Source organism: Eupeodes corollae, chromosome 1 (assembly GCF_945859685.1).
Source record: "Eupeodes corollae chromosome 1, idEupCoro1.1, whole genome shotgun sequence".
Taxonomy (NCBI): Eukaryota; Metazoa; Arthropoda; class Insecta; order Diptera; family Syrphidae; genus Eupeodes; species Eupeodes corollae.
The window spans coordinates 181897728-181912296 of record NC_079147.1 but is presented as its reverse complement, the minus strand read 5'-3'; the positions used below and the strand labels follow the sequence as shown (position 1 = coordinate 181912296).

General features: G+C 32.3%; 1 protein-coding gene across 9 annotated transcripts in view; it reads left to right on the top strand.

The window, feature by feature from the left end:
• LOC129943354 (tyrosine-protein phosphatase Lar) overlaps positions 1–14569 on the top strand; it is a 421011-nt gene that overhangs the window by 165618 nt on the left and 240824 nt on the right. For 8 of the 9 annotated variants that reach the window (XM_056052721.1, XM_056052724.1, XM_056052717.1 and 5 more), the window contains 3 exons: positions 5764–5805; positions 10232–10363; positions 14200–14358. In XM_056052721.1, coding sequence (XP_055908696.1) covers positions 5764–5805; positions 10232–10363; positions 14200–14358 — 333 coding nt within the window. The remainder of the gene's footprint in view (positions 1–5763; positions 5806–10231; positions 10364–14199; positions 14359–14569) is intronic. The other variant, XM_056052723.1, reaches the window with a different exon arrangement.

The following is a 14569-nucleotide window of genomic DNA, read 5'->3' as shown; positions in this document are numbered from 1 at the left end:
AAAAATTTTCACAATCGCATTGATACCATAAAATTTTTGTCGACCTTTCAGTTTTTTTAGAAGATTTACGTACGGTTTTCATATTTTTAAAGAAAAATGCATTCAAATTAGTCCAAAAATTAAAAAAAGCAAAAAATAAATGAAAAATTCATTTTTTTTTTATTTAATGATGACAAATTCCAAAATACACCAATCCTCAACTAGAGCTTTCAATTGCATGAACCGATATTCTTTTTTGTACAAAACTGAACTGTATTTTAAACTAACATACAAATTTTGAATAATTTTCGTAAAAATAATATGCAGAAATTGTTAAGAACTTGCAATCAAAATTTTAATCGAAAATGTTGGGCTTGTAGTTTTAGAAAAAAAATATTTTATTTTTGGTTTATTCCGAAACTACATCACTTTCGTTTCAATTTTACAAACATAAAATTGAACCACTATTTTTTTATTAAGGAACCTTCAAGTTATGCCAACATTAATCTAACTTGCATCCTTTTATCTCCAAAATATTTTTCAACAAAAATTATCAAATTAAAAAAAATTCTTAAAGTTAAGCACAATACAATAATGTTTCCTGTAAAAAGAAAATATAAACAAAAGGTTTTTATATTTTTTAATTAAACAAATGTTAACGCTACAATTGCACATAATTTAATACCTATGATGATGATATTTAAAATTCCTTTCCATCCAGAATGTTTGGTATTGAACTTCAAACGTAGGTATGCTATTCATTTTATACTTTTTTAATATTTCATTTCACAAAATTCAAGGATAAAAGTTCAGAAATTATAAATTTTCTTCTCACTCTCCTTCGTTTCTCCACTTGTTGTTTCTCGCACACAAAAATAGCGATTAATTCCCTACTTAAACAAAAATTAAATTAAAAAAAGTACCTACCCATCCTCAAAAAAAAAAAAAAAACTTTTTTAAAAAATTCAAGACACGTCTCGGGTCCTTATTTTGCCATGCGACGCACTTAAAAATAAAAAAACATTTCATTTATATGTATATAAAAATAAATTGTTAATCAACAGGCATCATCAGGTATTCCAGGCACTTTTTTCACCAAATTTATTCCTCCAACCATTTTTTTTTTTATTTTATTTTCAAAAAAAGGAAAAAACAGAACAATTTTTAACAAACAACAACTGTTTTGGTCATTAATCAAAATTAGGAAGTAATTTCAGGACACTGGGCAGTCGTTTGGAGAAAAAGCAAACAAAAATGAGCTTTTTTTTCTCCTCCTCTGGCCTCTGTCCTCTACATACCAACACACCCTTTTGACAAAAAAGTAGAAAGGTACATATATAATATTTAGTTAACGAGCAAATAAAAATAAATATTATCCTTCGTGTGAATTTAATGGTAGAAAATAAGGACATTAATCAAAACCGCGGATAAAATAAACGAAAGAAAAAATATCTTCTTTTCATTTTGGTCCTCCTTTATACATCTGTTGTTGCTCCTTCTTCCCCTCGCGAAATATGCGAATAATAAATATACAAACAAAAGAATGTAAGAGAGAAAACAAAAAGTCTAGTCCATGCCTCCTTCGGGTTCCACATTTTCTACGTTATAGGCACACTATTTAGGTATATAGAAAGAAGTGTGATCCTTGGCGGAGACCTCCTATATAATTTAAGGTACATTAAGGCGCTTATGATCATTCATCATTTTAACCTTTGAATGTTTAACATTAGAGATATCATAGGACTTGACCGAGGCACAGGACCACCGTCGCGCCGTCGTCGCTGTTACAGCGAGCGACCGACCGCAAAAACTAGCTAATCATCTGTGGGATAATTCTTCAATAAATTATAATAAAATATGATAAATGCTCTAAAATTAGAGAAAATCCTTTCGCCTTAAACACTCACATAGGTATACCTACAAACTTTCGAACAAATAAAGCTTCAGGATAAATTAATTTAATTTGAATTTCAAAAACTAATAATCCGGATAATGAGAATGCCCATCGAAAGAGTCAGCGGGTGGGCTTGAAAAACAAAATAAAATAAAATTGGAAGCAATTGAAAATCGTAGTAAGAGTGTCTATTATAATTTCGAGGAGGTAGGGGTTGGTGGGTGGATATGGAGTTTTGATGGGAAAAAGGACGATTTGTGAGGATGGACGAGAACGCGTGTACAACTGACCTATGTTAACTGAGCAAAGACTAATGAATAAATTAATAGGATTTTGGCATTTTAATTGCATGGCAGGAAGTATGTATGATGGCTTTTGGTTGTTGTTTTTGTTAAAATAACGAGTGAGAAAGAAGAAAATATTTAGTGAGAGAGATAGAACCATCAAAGTTTAAATTGAATGAAAGGACACTATAGTTATAGAGAGAGGTTAAATATCCTTCCCCCAGCTGCCTATATTTATAATGTCCTGGGAAAGTTGTTATAAACCAACACTATGAACAGAACATGAACGCATTATAATGGAAGGCTATTCATCAATCAATTTAGTCTCGATATTTGACTTCCGATAGAATTGACACGTGCCGTTCAGAGGCAATTCCTAGGGGGACAGATGTTGCAGGGCATAAAATAACTACACACACCCAATACCCATACTTCTCACTTACAATAATTTTGGAAATAATTACATATATGATGAACGTTTGTATGTGTGTATTATAGAATTTTCAATTTTGTGTATATGTGTAGAAAAAAATACCAAAACTATAATTTGGAATTTGAAACATGTCAAAATATGCTTCGGAATTTTTCTGTTGTCATATTATACTACCAGTTTATAGAAAATTGACTTCTTTGTAAGGTTATATGTGTGTTTGTAGATGTGTATTGGTTACTTAGGAAGACAAATATTTTAGAAGTGTATATAATAAAGTGAGGTTTTTTTGTTTAAATTAAAATAGGATTATGTAATACAATTAATATAAGTTGAAATGCATTTGCTAATTAATTTTTATCTTAGACTATTTTGAAAACGTGAAAGTTGATTCAAAGAAATATTTTGTATGCGTTCTGTAAATTTGACGTAGTTTTTTGAATACATACAGAAAAGATATCGTTCCACTCGGAGTAAGGAATCATGCAATCAATGTTTTAACTTATAGTAATTAGTTGACTAAAGTCCTTGTTAATAGATCCTTCTATCCTTCGTGTCTTCTTATGTCAGAGCCTAATTTTTTTTTTCTAAATGAGTTCTTAAATCTGAAAAAACCTTTGCACCTGAAGTACCGAAACTGTGGTATTCCTCAAAAGTAAACAAACATATATTGGTTGAACATTTGTCCACTAAGTAATGTTTTAAGCTGCCTATTTTTGGTTCCTCTTCTAGATCCTCTAAACTAATTTTTTTAACTTAACGTACCTTTGTTTAGATGTATTTAAAAAACGTGAACAAGTCGGTTGTGTATTTACTGATTTTTGAAAAGCCTTTGACAAGTTATGTCACAATAATCTTATTTTAAACCTAAGCAATCAAAGTTTTAAGAAAAACTTCTTAAATTTGATCGCATCACATTTTAAATAAAAAAAAGATTAATAATGTTGTATTAAATTAATTTAATGAGAATTAATTAATGAGAATAATTTTTTCTAAATTTTGACGTCCCTCAGAAAAGCCATTTGGGTCCCATATTTTTTTTTATTAATGACTTGGTTTCGATCATGAAAAATTCGTTCGTCCTTATTAATACTGATCTGATGACATTAAGCTTTCCGAAAGTATAAACTCAACTTTGGACGGTTTACTTTTGCAAGAAGACTTGTTAATATTTAAGGAATGGTGTGATAAGACCTTACGGTCTTAAGCTTCTCTTTGTTTTATTTCCAAAACCTATACTTGAATGTAGTTCTAAAGTGTGGTCACCTTACTACTCCGTTCATATAGACACTCCCTCCTAACTCTCAAAGCCTCATAGAAAGTGTTAGCAGTTTTGTTTTATGGTTGGAATTATTGACGGATCAATATCATCTCCCTCAGTTTTATGTCAGTTAAATATTATTTTTTTATTATAAGACTACAGCAATAATTGTGCCAAACATTCAATCATTGGTTTTTCAAACTTCAAATCTTTGACTTCTAGATATACTTAGTTTGAATCATTTTGTTTTCTAACTTATCTTTTGGAAAATCTCATTAGTTATTAGCCTTATGAAAGTTTTTACCACTACTGATTTTTTTTTTTTTGAAAATTCTTTGAAATAGTGCTAATAAATACTTAATATTAAAGACTGGGATAATAGATCACAATTCTTTTTGGAAAAAAAACTACTACATGAATTTCGTCAGCTACAAAAAGCTAGTTTTAAAGTTTGATTTGATTGATAGCCACAAACAAAACCAAGTTTCTCCTAGCAATCTGGTTGGCATTCTCTTCCATTTACAATCTTTAGAGACATAACGACAGACTTATTGCTTAGCTTCGAATTTTCCTTTGTATGTATTTTTAAATATTCCAGATGATCCTTTAATATTCATACGCTCTGAGTCTTTTAAACTTGGTAGATATCTCTTAATTTGCCCAGTCAAGTTCCTTTCCACTATAGTGCTAACCAAGAATTTGTAGTCATTCTCTCCATGTTGAATGATTCACAAACCCAACCACCAATACTTTTCGATAATTTGATTGGCTTCATATTCCACCACTGTGAACCACCTTATTTGCGTTTCTTCTCTATGCTACAGGATTTGAAGATAATGTGATCCAGACTATTGTTCTCAGTTTTCTGTAGCGAGCTCTATCAGTTCCTCTTCTTAACCAAATTACAATGGTTGTTGTACATCGGATTCAAGTGTTCTTTGATGTAGAAATGGGTCATAACTTCACTTTTTTGAAAACGTTAAAGTTACTTTCCATCCACCACATTTTGACAAAGTAAATGTCTCAGTACCTTTGGAAAACTCGAATTATTGGTATCTTAAGAGCAGATACTCAAGTTTGTAATAGAATTGACAAATTGATTCCAAAGACAGTTGATATTGGTAGAACTGCTGTTGATTTTCACTAAATTAGTATTTCCGTAAATGGAATTATTTTAACCATAACTTCTTCTCCAGATATGGCCACAATAAGATTTACCATTAAAAAAAGAATAATTGGCGGAGGTCAAGGATACGTGTCAAAAACCTGATACTGGAAAAAAAGCAACACAATTTTTAAGCTTAATGTAATTTCCTAAAAATTGATAATGAAATCCTTCGTGCTCCTAAAGCTCTGAAGAGTTTTTTCACTTTTTACTTACCTACCACTTTTAAGCACTATTTCAAGTTCCAATAAGTGCTTGCTGACATCAACTTTTTTATATATATTTGTATGCTTATATCAGGAAGCGCAATTTTTTTTTTGCAAAGTATGATATTATTTTTCAAATATTGTGCATTTTAACTCAAATGGTAAAAAGTTTTTGTTTAATCAAATTATATTTTTATTTTTACAGATAGTACCTATTTTTTATTTCAAATCAAAATTTAAATACAATTAAATTCAAGCAAGCAAACATCAACTAATTTATGTATAAAAACATGAAAACAAATATCTTCAATATATAACTTTTCCCTAATTCACATTCACCAAAAAAAAAAAAAAAAAAAATCCATGTCAAAAACAAACTGTTTATATTTAATTAAAATTCGTGTTGTGCTTCAATTTAAAATATATAAATCTAATATTACAAAAAATCTATTTTAACATAAAAAATATATAAAAAAATACAATTCTATATAACTAATAAAAATAAAATCAAAATCAATCTATACATCGTTCCTGTATGTTCCAGATGCAAATTTTTCGGATTTTCCATATATTCAATATTTGACACGTAAGTTGTTTACAGGAATACCAACCAAATCGACAAAAAAAATAATTTTATATAAAAAAATTATATAAAATGCAAATCTCTGTATATTTAAACATGTGTGTGTATGTTATGAGAATGCTGGCAATGCAGTGCGCCCACTACAAGTAAAAAGCGCTTAGGTATTGCATTTGCATTTTGACATCTGTCACGTAATTGAGATTATAGTCGCACTGTGTTATTGAAGTATACTAAAGTATAGAGTATAATAATTTATAAGGAGTTATGGTGCACCAGAGAGACCGTGAAATCCCTCAATTTTACTAACTTCCCTTTAACCTCCCTCGCTGAACTTAAACGTGTATCTGTCTATATGTATGACAGAAAATGGATACCTAGAAACCTTTATCCTGATGGTGTGTATAGAAGACTTTGCAGTAAGTTTGTAGAGTTGAATGACTTGATTTTAACTTTTGGTTGCATATCTATGACGATGGAACTAAGGATGACAATGACAAACATATAAGGAAGGAAAAGTTCAATAAATTTATTAAAATTCCTCAAAGAGGATTAAATAGGTGACATAAGTTCTAGTATCAACTTCAAGGATTTGAAATTCATAGAATTTGAAACAAAACCAAACAAATTTATATTTTCATTTCTTTTTAAAGTGATATTGTCTTTACATAGATACATCTACTTTTTACTTCTTGAGTCTTTGTTTGCAAGAAGTGCTTATGTTCGATGTTTTATTTTTATCTCACACAATTTATGTTTATTTAAAATTGAATGTTGTAACTCAATCGGGTAAAAACATAAATCGAAATGTTGGATTATTTTTTGAGAAATTGACAGGTGTCACTCAAAAATGGCGGTGTGGATTATGTGCAATATGTATATTTGTTTATTGGATATATCAATCTAAACGCTAAACAGATCTGAGGATTTGTTTCAAATGTAATAGATTGTGTTACTATACACAATTCTCTTTACATAGAAATATTCATCAAACATTGAATGACACAATATAATAATCAATAAATTATTCAATACAAGAATCATCGGCTGCTTTTGTAAGAAGTTGTATGTTTGATTATTTGAAACATAGGAAAATATTTAAGTTTGGTCTACTGAGTCTTAAATAATACCAATACCCTTTGTTTAATTTAAACGTTTGTTTACAATTGTTTTCTCTATTTATTTATTTGAACTAAACAATGGCCATTTTTTTAAAATACACCACCTAATGGTTATAAAAGGTTCTCTCTAAGAAACCTTTTTCATCAACTTACTATAAAACAAGAATATAAGCAAATAATTTCAAGACAAAGCACCACTATTTAACAACATATTTAACTAGCTACATAAGCAATTACTTCATTTGTAGAACGATGACATACGTGACGGATGTGTCTTCGCAAGAAATGCTGCAGAATCTTTGGATTTTCTGAGACGATGAAAGAAATGTTTCTCTATTTGTTATCTAGACAAAATTTACATAATATCTGTACTTCCAAAAGTTGAGTATAACTCCAAAACTTAAATACAACTCCAAAAACATATTAACGATAGTAAAGTGTTCAAAAAAGAGACTTAAAAATGATTGATACTAGTTAGTATCATAGCTCCTCCAGTTCTTGAACGCGTAAATTATTCTATGAGTACAATCTGTTTTCGTACTCGTACTGTGGCGAGAGCTTTTAAAGATCTCAACATTAATAAAGCTGCTGGAACGAATGGTATCCCCGCTATTATTCTGAAGAGTGTTCTTCAACGCCAGCAAAACCACTGCATAAGCTTTTCCATCTATCCTATTTTCTGGGCTCGTTCCGAGAAGTTGGAAAACTGTATTTGTTTATCCAATCCCAAAAAAAGTCGAATCTTCTTCCCCACAAATTATAGACCAAAAGCCTCAACGTCCTACCTTTCTAAAGTCATGAAAACACAGATTAACTATCAGCTTAAGAAATATCTTGAGAAACGGAAGCTTCTTAATGACTGGCAATATGGCTTCAGTAGCAGTGGAACAAATCTTTACATCGTTTTAGAGAAAGTAAGATTATTGCACTTGATATATCAAATTCATTTGATAAAGTTTGGCACCTTGCTCTTTTATCTAAAATGAGTGCTTTTGGTATTGACGAATCTCTTCTTCATTGGATTAGAAATCTTCTTTCGAACCGTTCAATACAAGTTGTTTTGGATGGATTCAAGTCTGAAGTCCATACAATAAATGTTGGTGTGCCCCATGGCTCCGTTTTATCTCCGACCCTTTTTCCTACTTTTATAAATGACCTCCTGTCTGCTACTTCTAATCCAACACATTTTGTATCGTTAAAGCAAGATATACCCTCATTTCCCACTATCCATGACTGGCACTTGCATCAACGAAACTACAAATCTTGACATCCTCGGAATGTGCATCAGGAACCAACTTTTGTCGAGCGATCATGTACGCAATGTCGCCAAAAATGCCGCAAAATGTCTATATGTTTTGAGAAGATGCAAGAATTGTTTCTATCCGTCTGATCTGGCTACAATCTAAAAAAAACCTGTACACGTCCGAAACTTGAATATAACTCTCATCTCTGGGCTCCAGTAACTTATTTAAACCTTTTTTACAGTACTCAAAGAAGGTCTTTTGAAATGATTGAGGACATTAACATCGTCAACACTATTATGACACTCGAACATGCTCTAAAGAAATAGCCAGTACCATTCCTCCCCTTAAACAATTTAACTGTAATATCCGTGCTTTAAGGAATGCCAACCAATTTATCCTTGAGCCCAACTTCGGCCGTACTTTGAAGTAGAGAGATTCATTTTTTAGTCGTACTCCGCGAATGTGGAATGCCTTGCCACGCTCTATCTTTCCCTATCATTGCAATGCTCAGGAATTCAAAATCAATGTACACCTCCTATTTAACCCTTCCCTCTTTTCCTAATGCTCACACTGTATCTGGCATATTAAAGGTATAGTGTTCGCTAAATATAAAAAAAAATGGTCACAATACATTTATTAACACAAATAACGTCACACGAATGTCGTAGTAACGTTTGTTTCCTCAACCTTTCTAACCGTTGTTTGTATGGACTATGGTCTAATCAAATAGCTAGGTACATTGCTCCCCTCTAACAATCGCAATTCTCACGCTTTAAGAAATCATCATCACATCAGTTTACCCTTGAGCAAAACATCGGAAATACTATGAAAGAGGCTTTTAGCCGTTCTGCGCTAATGTTCAATACATCGTATAGCTCTAAAAACAAGCCATACCAACAGATACAAATCATAGAAATCTAAAAAATTCAAATTGTCTGTCTTTTCTGATGTTGTTATATCCTTCGGTATTCAAAGTTTCATCAAACTCTTAAAGCAGTTTGTTCAAAATTAAAAAATAGTGATAAAATAAAAGTTACAATATTTTTCTTCTTCACAACACAAACAAAAATACCCTTCCTTCATAAATTTTGAATTTTTCGCCTCTCACCTCATTTTTTTTCAAATTCTAAAAGAATTGAAACACAAATTGTATGTGTCAAGAAAAAAAAAATATTTTATTTTCTACGCAAAGGAAACCTCCCTTAAGTGACATGAAATAAACCCTCCTCCACCTCAAAATTAATTCCCTCAACGCGAACTTTCATTATATTATTCATCTATATATCCTTTCATTATATATTGTGTAAAGGTATACACAAGTTGATAGGTATACCTTTTCTGATGAATATAATATACCTACCCATACTGACATCATCTCACTTGGGACCTATCTGTCACACACCTACGACAATTTCGTCTTCCTGGATGGTCTTAACTCAAAGGAATAGATAGCTTAACTCTTCGTCGCGTTGCGTAGTTGTGAGTTCTTAAATCTGAATTCCGAAATGTGTCATCTGATAACAATATACCACAAAACACACACCAAACATTGTCATCGTGTTGGGTATTCTATGTATATTCAAACAAACTACACAAATTCCCATAACTCTTTTTCAAGGACATCATTACGAGTATATCCAACAATGTGTGTGAGTGTATTTTGTTTTGTTCAGTTTTGTATAATAATAATTCTAACATTTCCCGCATTGTTTTGCTCCCCAGATGACAACACCAAAAAATGTCCTTTTTCTATATGATTTATATTCTGAATTGAGATATGATATTTTACTTGTTTTTGTTGCTATTGTATTTTTGGTCTCTTGGGTAGTTTGAATCAACTACATATTTTGCAAACCACAACAACTTTTTTCTATATTCGTACTGTAAGGACTTTTACATCAGTGTGGTCTTCTCTACATATGTATATTATTCTGGTGCACCATATCATCGCGCGTACTCCACATCGAAAACAACCACAAGAGAAAAAAAGAGATTTTATTTTTCCACAACTATTTGAAACTAATTAAACTAACTTTGACTTTTGTTTTTTGTATTTTTTCTGAACAGATCCGCCGGAAATCATCAAGAAGCCATTAAATCAAGGTGTTCGTGTCGGAGGTGTAGCGAGTTTTTATTGTGCAGCTAGAGGCGATCCACCACCATCGATTGTTTGGCGTAAAAATGGCAAAAAAGTTTCTGGTAAGTTTCCTATATCCTGAACATACAAAAATGTTAAAGCCTTAAATTGTTTGAATTCGTAGGAAAAGGATTTGAAAAAGTTTTGATATATTTTTAAATATTCTGTGTCAAAACTTAATTTGACTTTCTAAAAGGATGGATTTGTGATCGTTTTGGTACTTCAAATATTTTTTTCTATTTATTTATACTTAGTTAACTGAGTCTATTATTTTATTGGTCCTTTTCATATGTTTAAACAATCCATAAGAAGAAACTCCTGCTTGAACAAAGCACAAAATTTAAATTCCAATCAATTTTGCTATCGACACGGACCATTCTTTAAGAAATTATATTTATATTTATTATTTTTACCACAATATTTCAAATTAACGATGGTTTTCAATGGGAAGCAGCAAATTTTCCGATTCTCTTCAGCATTTACACCAGCGATCTGATAGGTACTCGTATAAAGGCAATTGCGTACACCAACGATCTACAACTTACAGAACGGCCCAAAATTTTGAAGTTATTAGAATTCTCTAATAACCTCAGCCCTAGTTCACACAGGACTGTAGCGCCACCTTAAGTAAGAATTCTCTTGCAGCGTAATTTCGACAATATACAGCGATATTGCGACGACTGGAAACTGTCCTGTGTGGTTAAACGTTGCCGCTTCCCGTTTCGTGTGTTCGAGCGGCAGTGTTTACGACGCTGTACCGGCTTATATCGAACAGTCAAATCTTGTTTCGTGCATTACTATTCCAATGAAGTCCTGAACAACGGGACTCGAATCAAAACTCGTTCGAGGTCACATTGCAAGAGCTGTGTCTTCGAGCAACAATTTAATTTTCGGGGAGTTCTATCCGAACGATAGGGTATTTTGATAGTGCACGCTTGACCGCCATTCCACCAGAGGCATTCCTCTTTTTAGATAGATGTGGTCTGATACGGGATAGGTTGGTAATTTTGCTAATCTACCACGTCAGACAACGAATTGTTTATAGGCGACTTCTGTACAATCGGGACGTCATGGCACAAGACGGAGCAGAGCTCCTTCGATTCAGTAGGGCTGTGTCCGTACTTGTAGTTTCAATTTGTCCAAATTCTGAAACACAGTCGACTCTAAAAAATATAGATCAGTGTTTTAAATTACATTTTTTTAGAAAGCTTTCGCAAGTGTATTTTATTTTAAAAACTTTGGTAAAATTTTATAATATTGATAATAAAACGTTTAATCCCTTTACCATTTACCAGTATTTTATAAAGTTTAAGCAGTCTGCCGCTTGGTTTGAGATATTCAAATTCTGAAAAAACCGTAATATTTCCTTAAACTAAGCTGAATTTCTTGCGTTTGACAGAGCTTATATTATAAAATTGTTAATACTTGTTCTTAAGTAAATCAACTACCTCAGAAGACTTGACTACATATTTTGAATAAACCTGAATTCCTGTCTTGAAATTTCAGTAGCCTTTATCACTTAGAAAAATACATATATCATTGCTTTTTCAGCCATAAACCGTACATTTATAGAATTCAAACAAAGAACCTCTCCTAAAAATGCATAATTCTAATTAAAGCATTTTTTCAAAACAAAGGTTAAAAATCGTTAATGATATTCAAATTCATAGATGATACACACAAAAGTGTTGATATAAGAACGACTGATTTTTGAGAGCTTTTGGAAATAAAAAAAAAAGTTATATACAAATCAAAAAAATGGATGGAATCTTTATTTGAATCGATAGTACTAACGGATTGCTTGAAGATTCTTTCATGCAAATATTGGCAGGGGCTGTGCTTCAATTGGTCCATCCAGCTAGTTCAATGTTGTTGGAATACTATTTATAGCAATTTCGACCAGTATCTTACGAATAAATGCTCCAATTTTGGCTTCAAGCGTCAAGTCTCCAAATTTGGAGCGGGCTTGTCGCTAAAGGCCTAAACCCTTATACCCCAAAAAATAGTCTAGAGACTGTATGGCATGTGACAACGTCTTTCTTTGAAAGGCTTCACACTTAAATTCTTCGAAAAAATTTTCCACGCACTTAAGTAACAGAAGAACAATTGCTCTTTCGATAATTAACGGTCATCCCTAAGACTGGCTGATACCTAAAACAGCAATATTTTCCTCAGTTCGCGTAAATGTGTTTGTTGGTTAATGTCCAATATTGTAATTGTAGTGCGAGATTTAGTCAGCCGCCTCCGATGGTCGATTAAACTGACCAAAAAATAGAAAAAGCTCGCTATAAAATTTCTTAACAGAGCACGCATTTGGATCATAAAATTAAATAATTATGAATTCGTTTACTTTTAACAAAACTTTTGTTGCCAAAACGAAAAATAGTGAAAACAATCATCCATTAGTTATTGAAATCGGTTTAAGTGCGCGGGAAAAAAAAAGTTATTCTATTTCAAACGTCGTTAGTCAACTTCAAATTTGGCCAAACTGCCATATTTATTTTGAAATTGTGACTACCAGTCAATAGATCAATTTCCATTCGAAAATTTGAATTTCTGACAACCCACAACTTCGATAGTCAATATGACAATTTAATTGTTATATTCCAAAATATAACAATATTGTCGATCAAAAATTGTAATAGTTTATTTGACCACCAAAATAGTAACTTAAAATTAATAAATTAGGTGGCGCAACAGTCCGTTGAGTAAGAGGGTCTAGTGCCTTACAACTCTCAATCATTAATGCGTGCGAGTACTGTTATCAGGGATGGAAGATACGAATCCGAATGGCCAATTTGAGAAAGCAATTTTCATGACAAGAATTACTCATGTAGGATTTGTCAATAATTTCTCGCAAGAGGTAGTACCCGTGAAAGTCTTATCCTGGCTTAAAGAAAACGTGATATCAGCATCTGGTATCCGTATCTCCTCAGATAGTCGTTATCAAATGGACTCTGTCTCTAAAAATTCTATAACAGTCCATGACTGTAGATCGTCTCTAATAGAGATTTCACGACAGTGTAATATTCACCTTTGCTGGATGCCGGGCCATATATATGTAATGCCGGTGAACTCGCCAGGAACGGTACAGTGCAGCCCATCCTACCACATTTGACAAATGCTGGTATACCAATCGCTACTTGTAAACTGTTACTAATGCAAAACGCTATAAAGAAGACAAACACCAGCTGCAACAACATCACCACTTGTCAGGTCACAAAAAACTTCTGGCCAACTCTAGATTTAAAGCGATCAAGGTGCTTGATATCTCTAATTAGATCACATATAAGCTCGATAGTAGGTGTCATAACTGAACACTGTCTAATAGGAAAGCACACCACGGCACACGAAGCCAGGTGTATTCTCAAATGACTTTTGCAGAAGCTGTACGGACGAGGAAGAGTAGGAACCAGTTCTTCACCTTCTCTGGACATGCCCTGCTCTAGTTTAAAAACGCAAGAATTATCTAGGAGAGTTCTTCTTTAACGATCGAAGCGATCTAAATCATATTAGCATAATCAGCCTCACGTTTCGTAAGGGACTCATTCTGGTTCCATTAAACTTAGGAGGAAGCCTCAAGATTCATGTGGTATCACAATGGGCCATCTTTGACAGCCACTTTAACCTAACCTAACCTACCCGTGAAAAAAAAAATAAACTGTAGATGGCATAGGCAGAGTTTGGACCCAAAGTGTCTTCCATGACATCCCAACGCAATAATCATCACTCCATGGTTACTACGCAAAGTTCTGTGTAACTTCGAAGAACACCTAAAGAATTCCAACAATTTAAGATTCTTTCATTAATATACAATAAATTCAGGTTTTAATTTCTCCATTAATTTTGATATTTAACTCTAACAACTAAATTTCTCTCTCTCTAAATTTGCCCACAGGAACCCAAAGTCGTTATACAGTAATTGAAACTGGTGGCGTATCAATATTAAGAATTGAACCTGTACGTGCTGGACGTGATGATGCACCTTATGAGTGTGTAGCTGAAAATGGTGTCGGTGATGCTGTATCAGCTGATGCAACTTTAACAGTTTATGAAGGTAAGTTTCTATATTCTTCTTATACCTACATACGTATCTAGTTCTGTAATGTACGTATCTACATAATTTCTAATTCATTTTTTTGTTTTTGTTTTTGTAATTTTCTCACGTGCATTGAGCTTAACTAAGTAGTTAAGTAATAATTCAGACATCCATATATACTAACCTACCTACCCTTAAGAGTACTTATACATATGTACTTAACTCTACT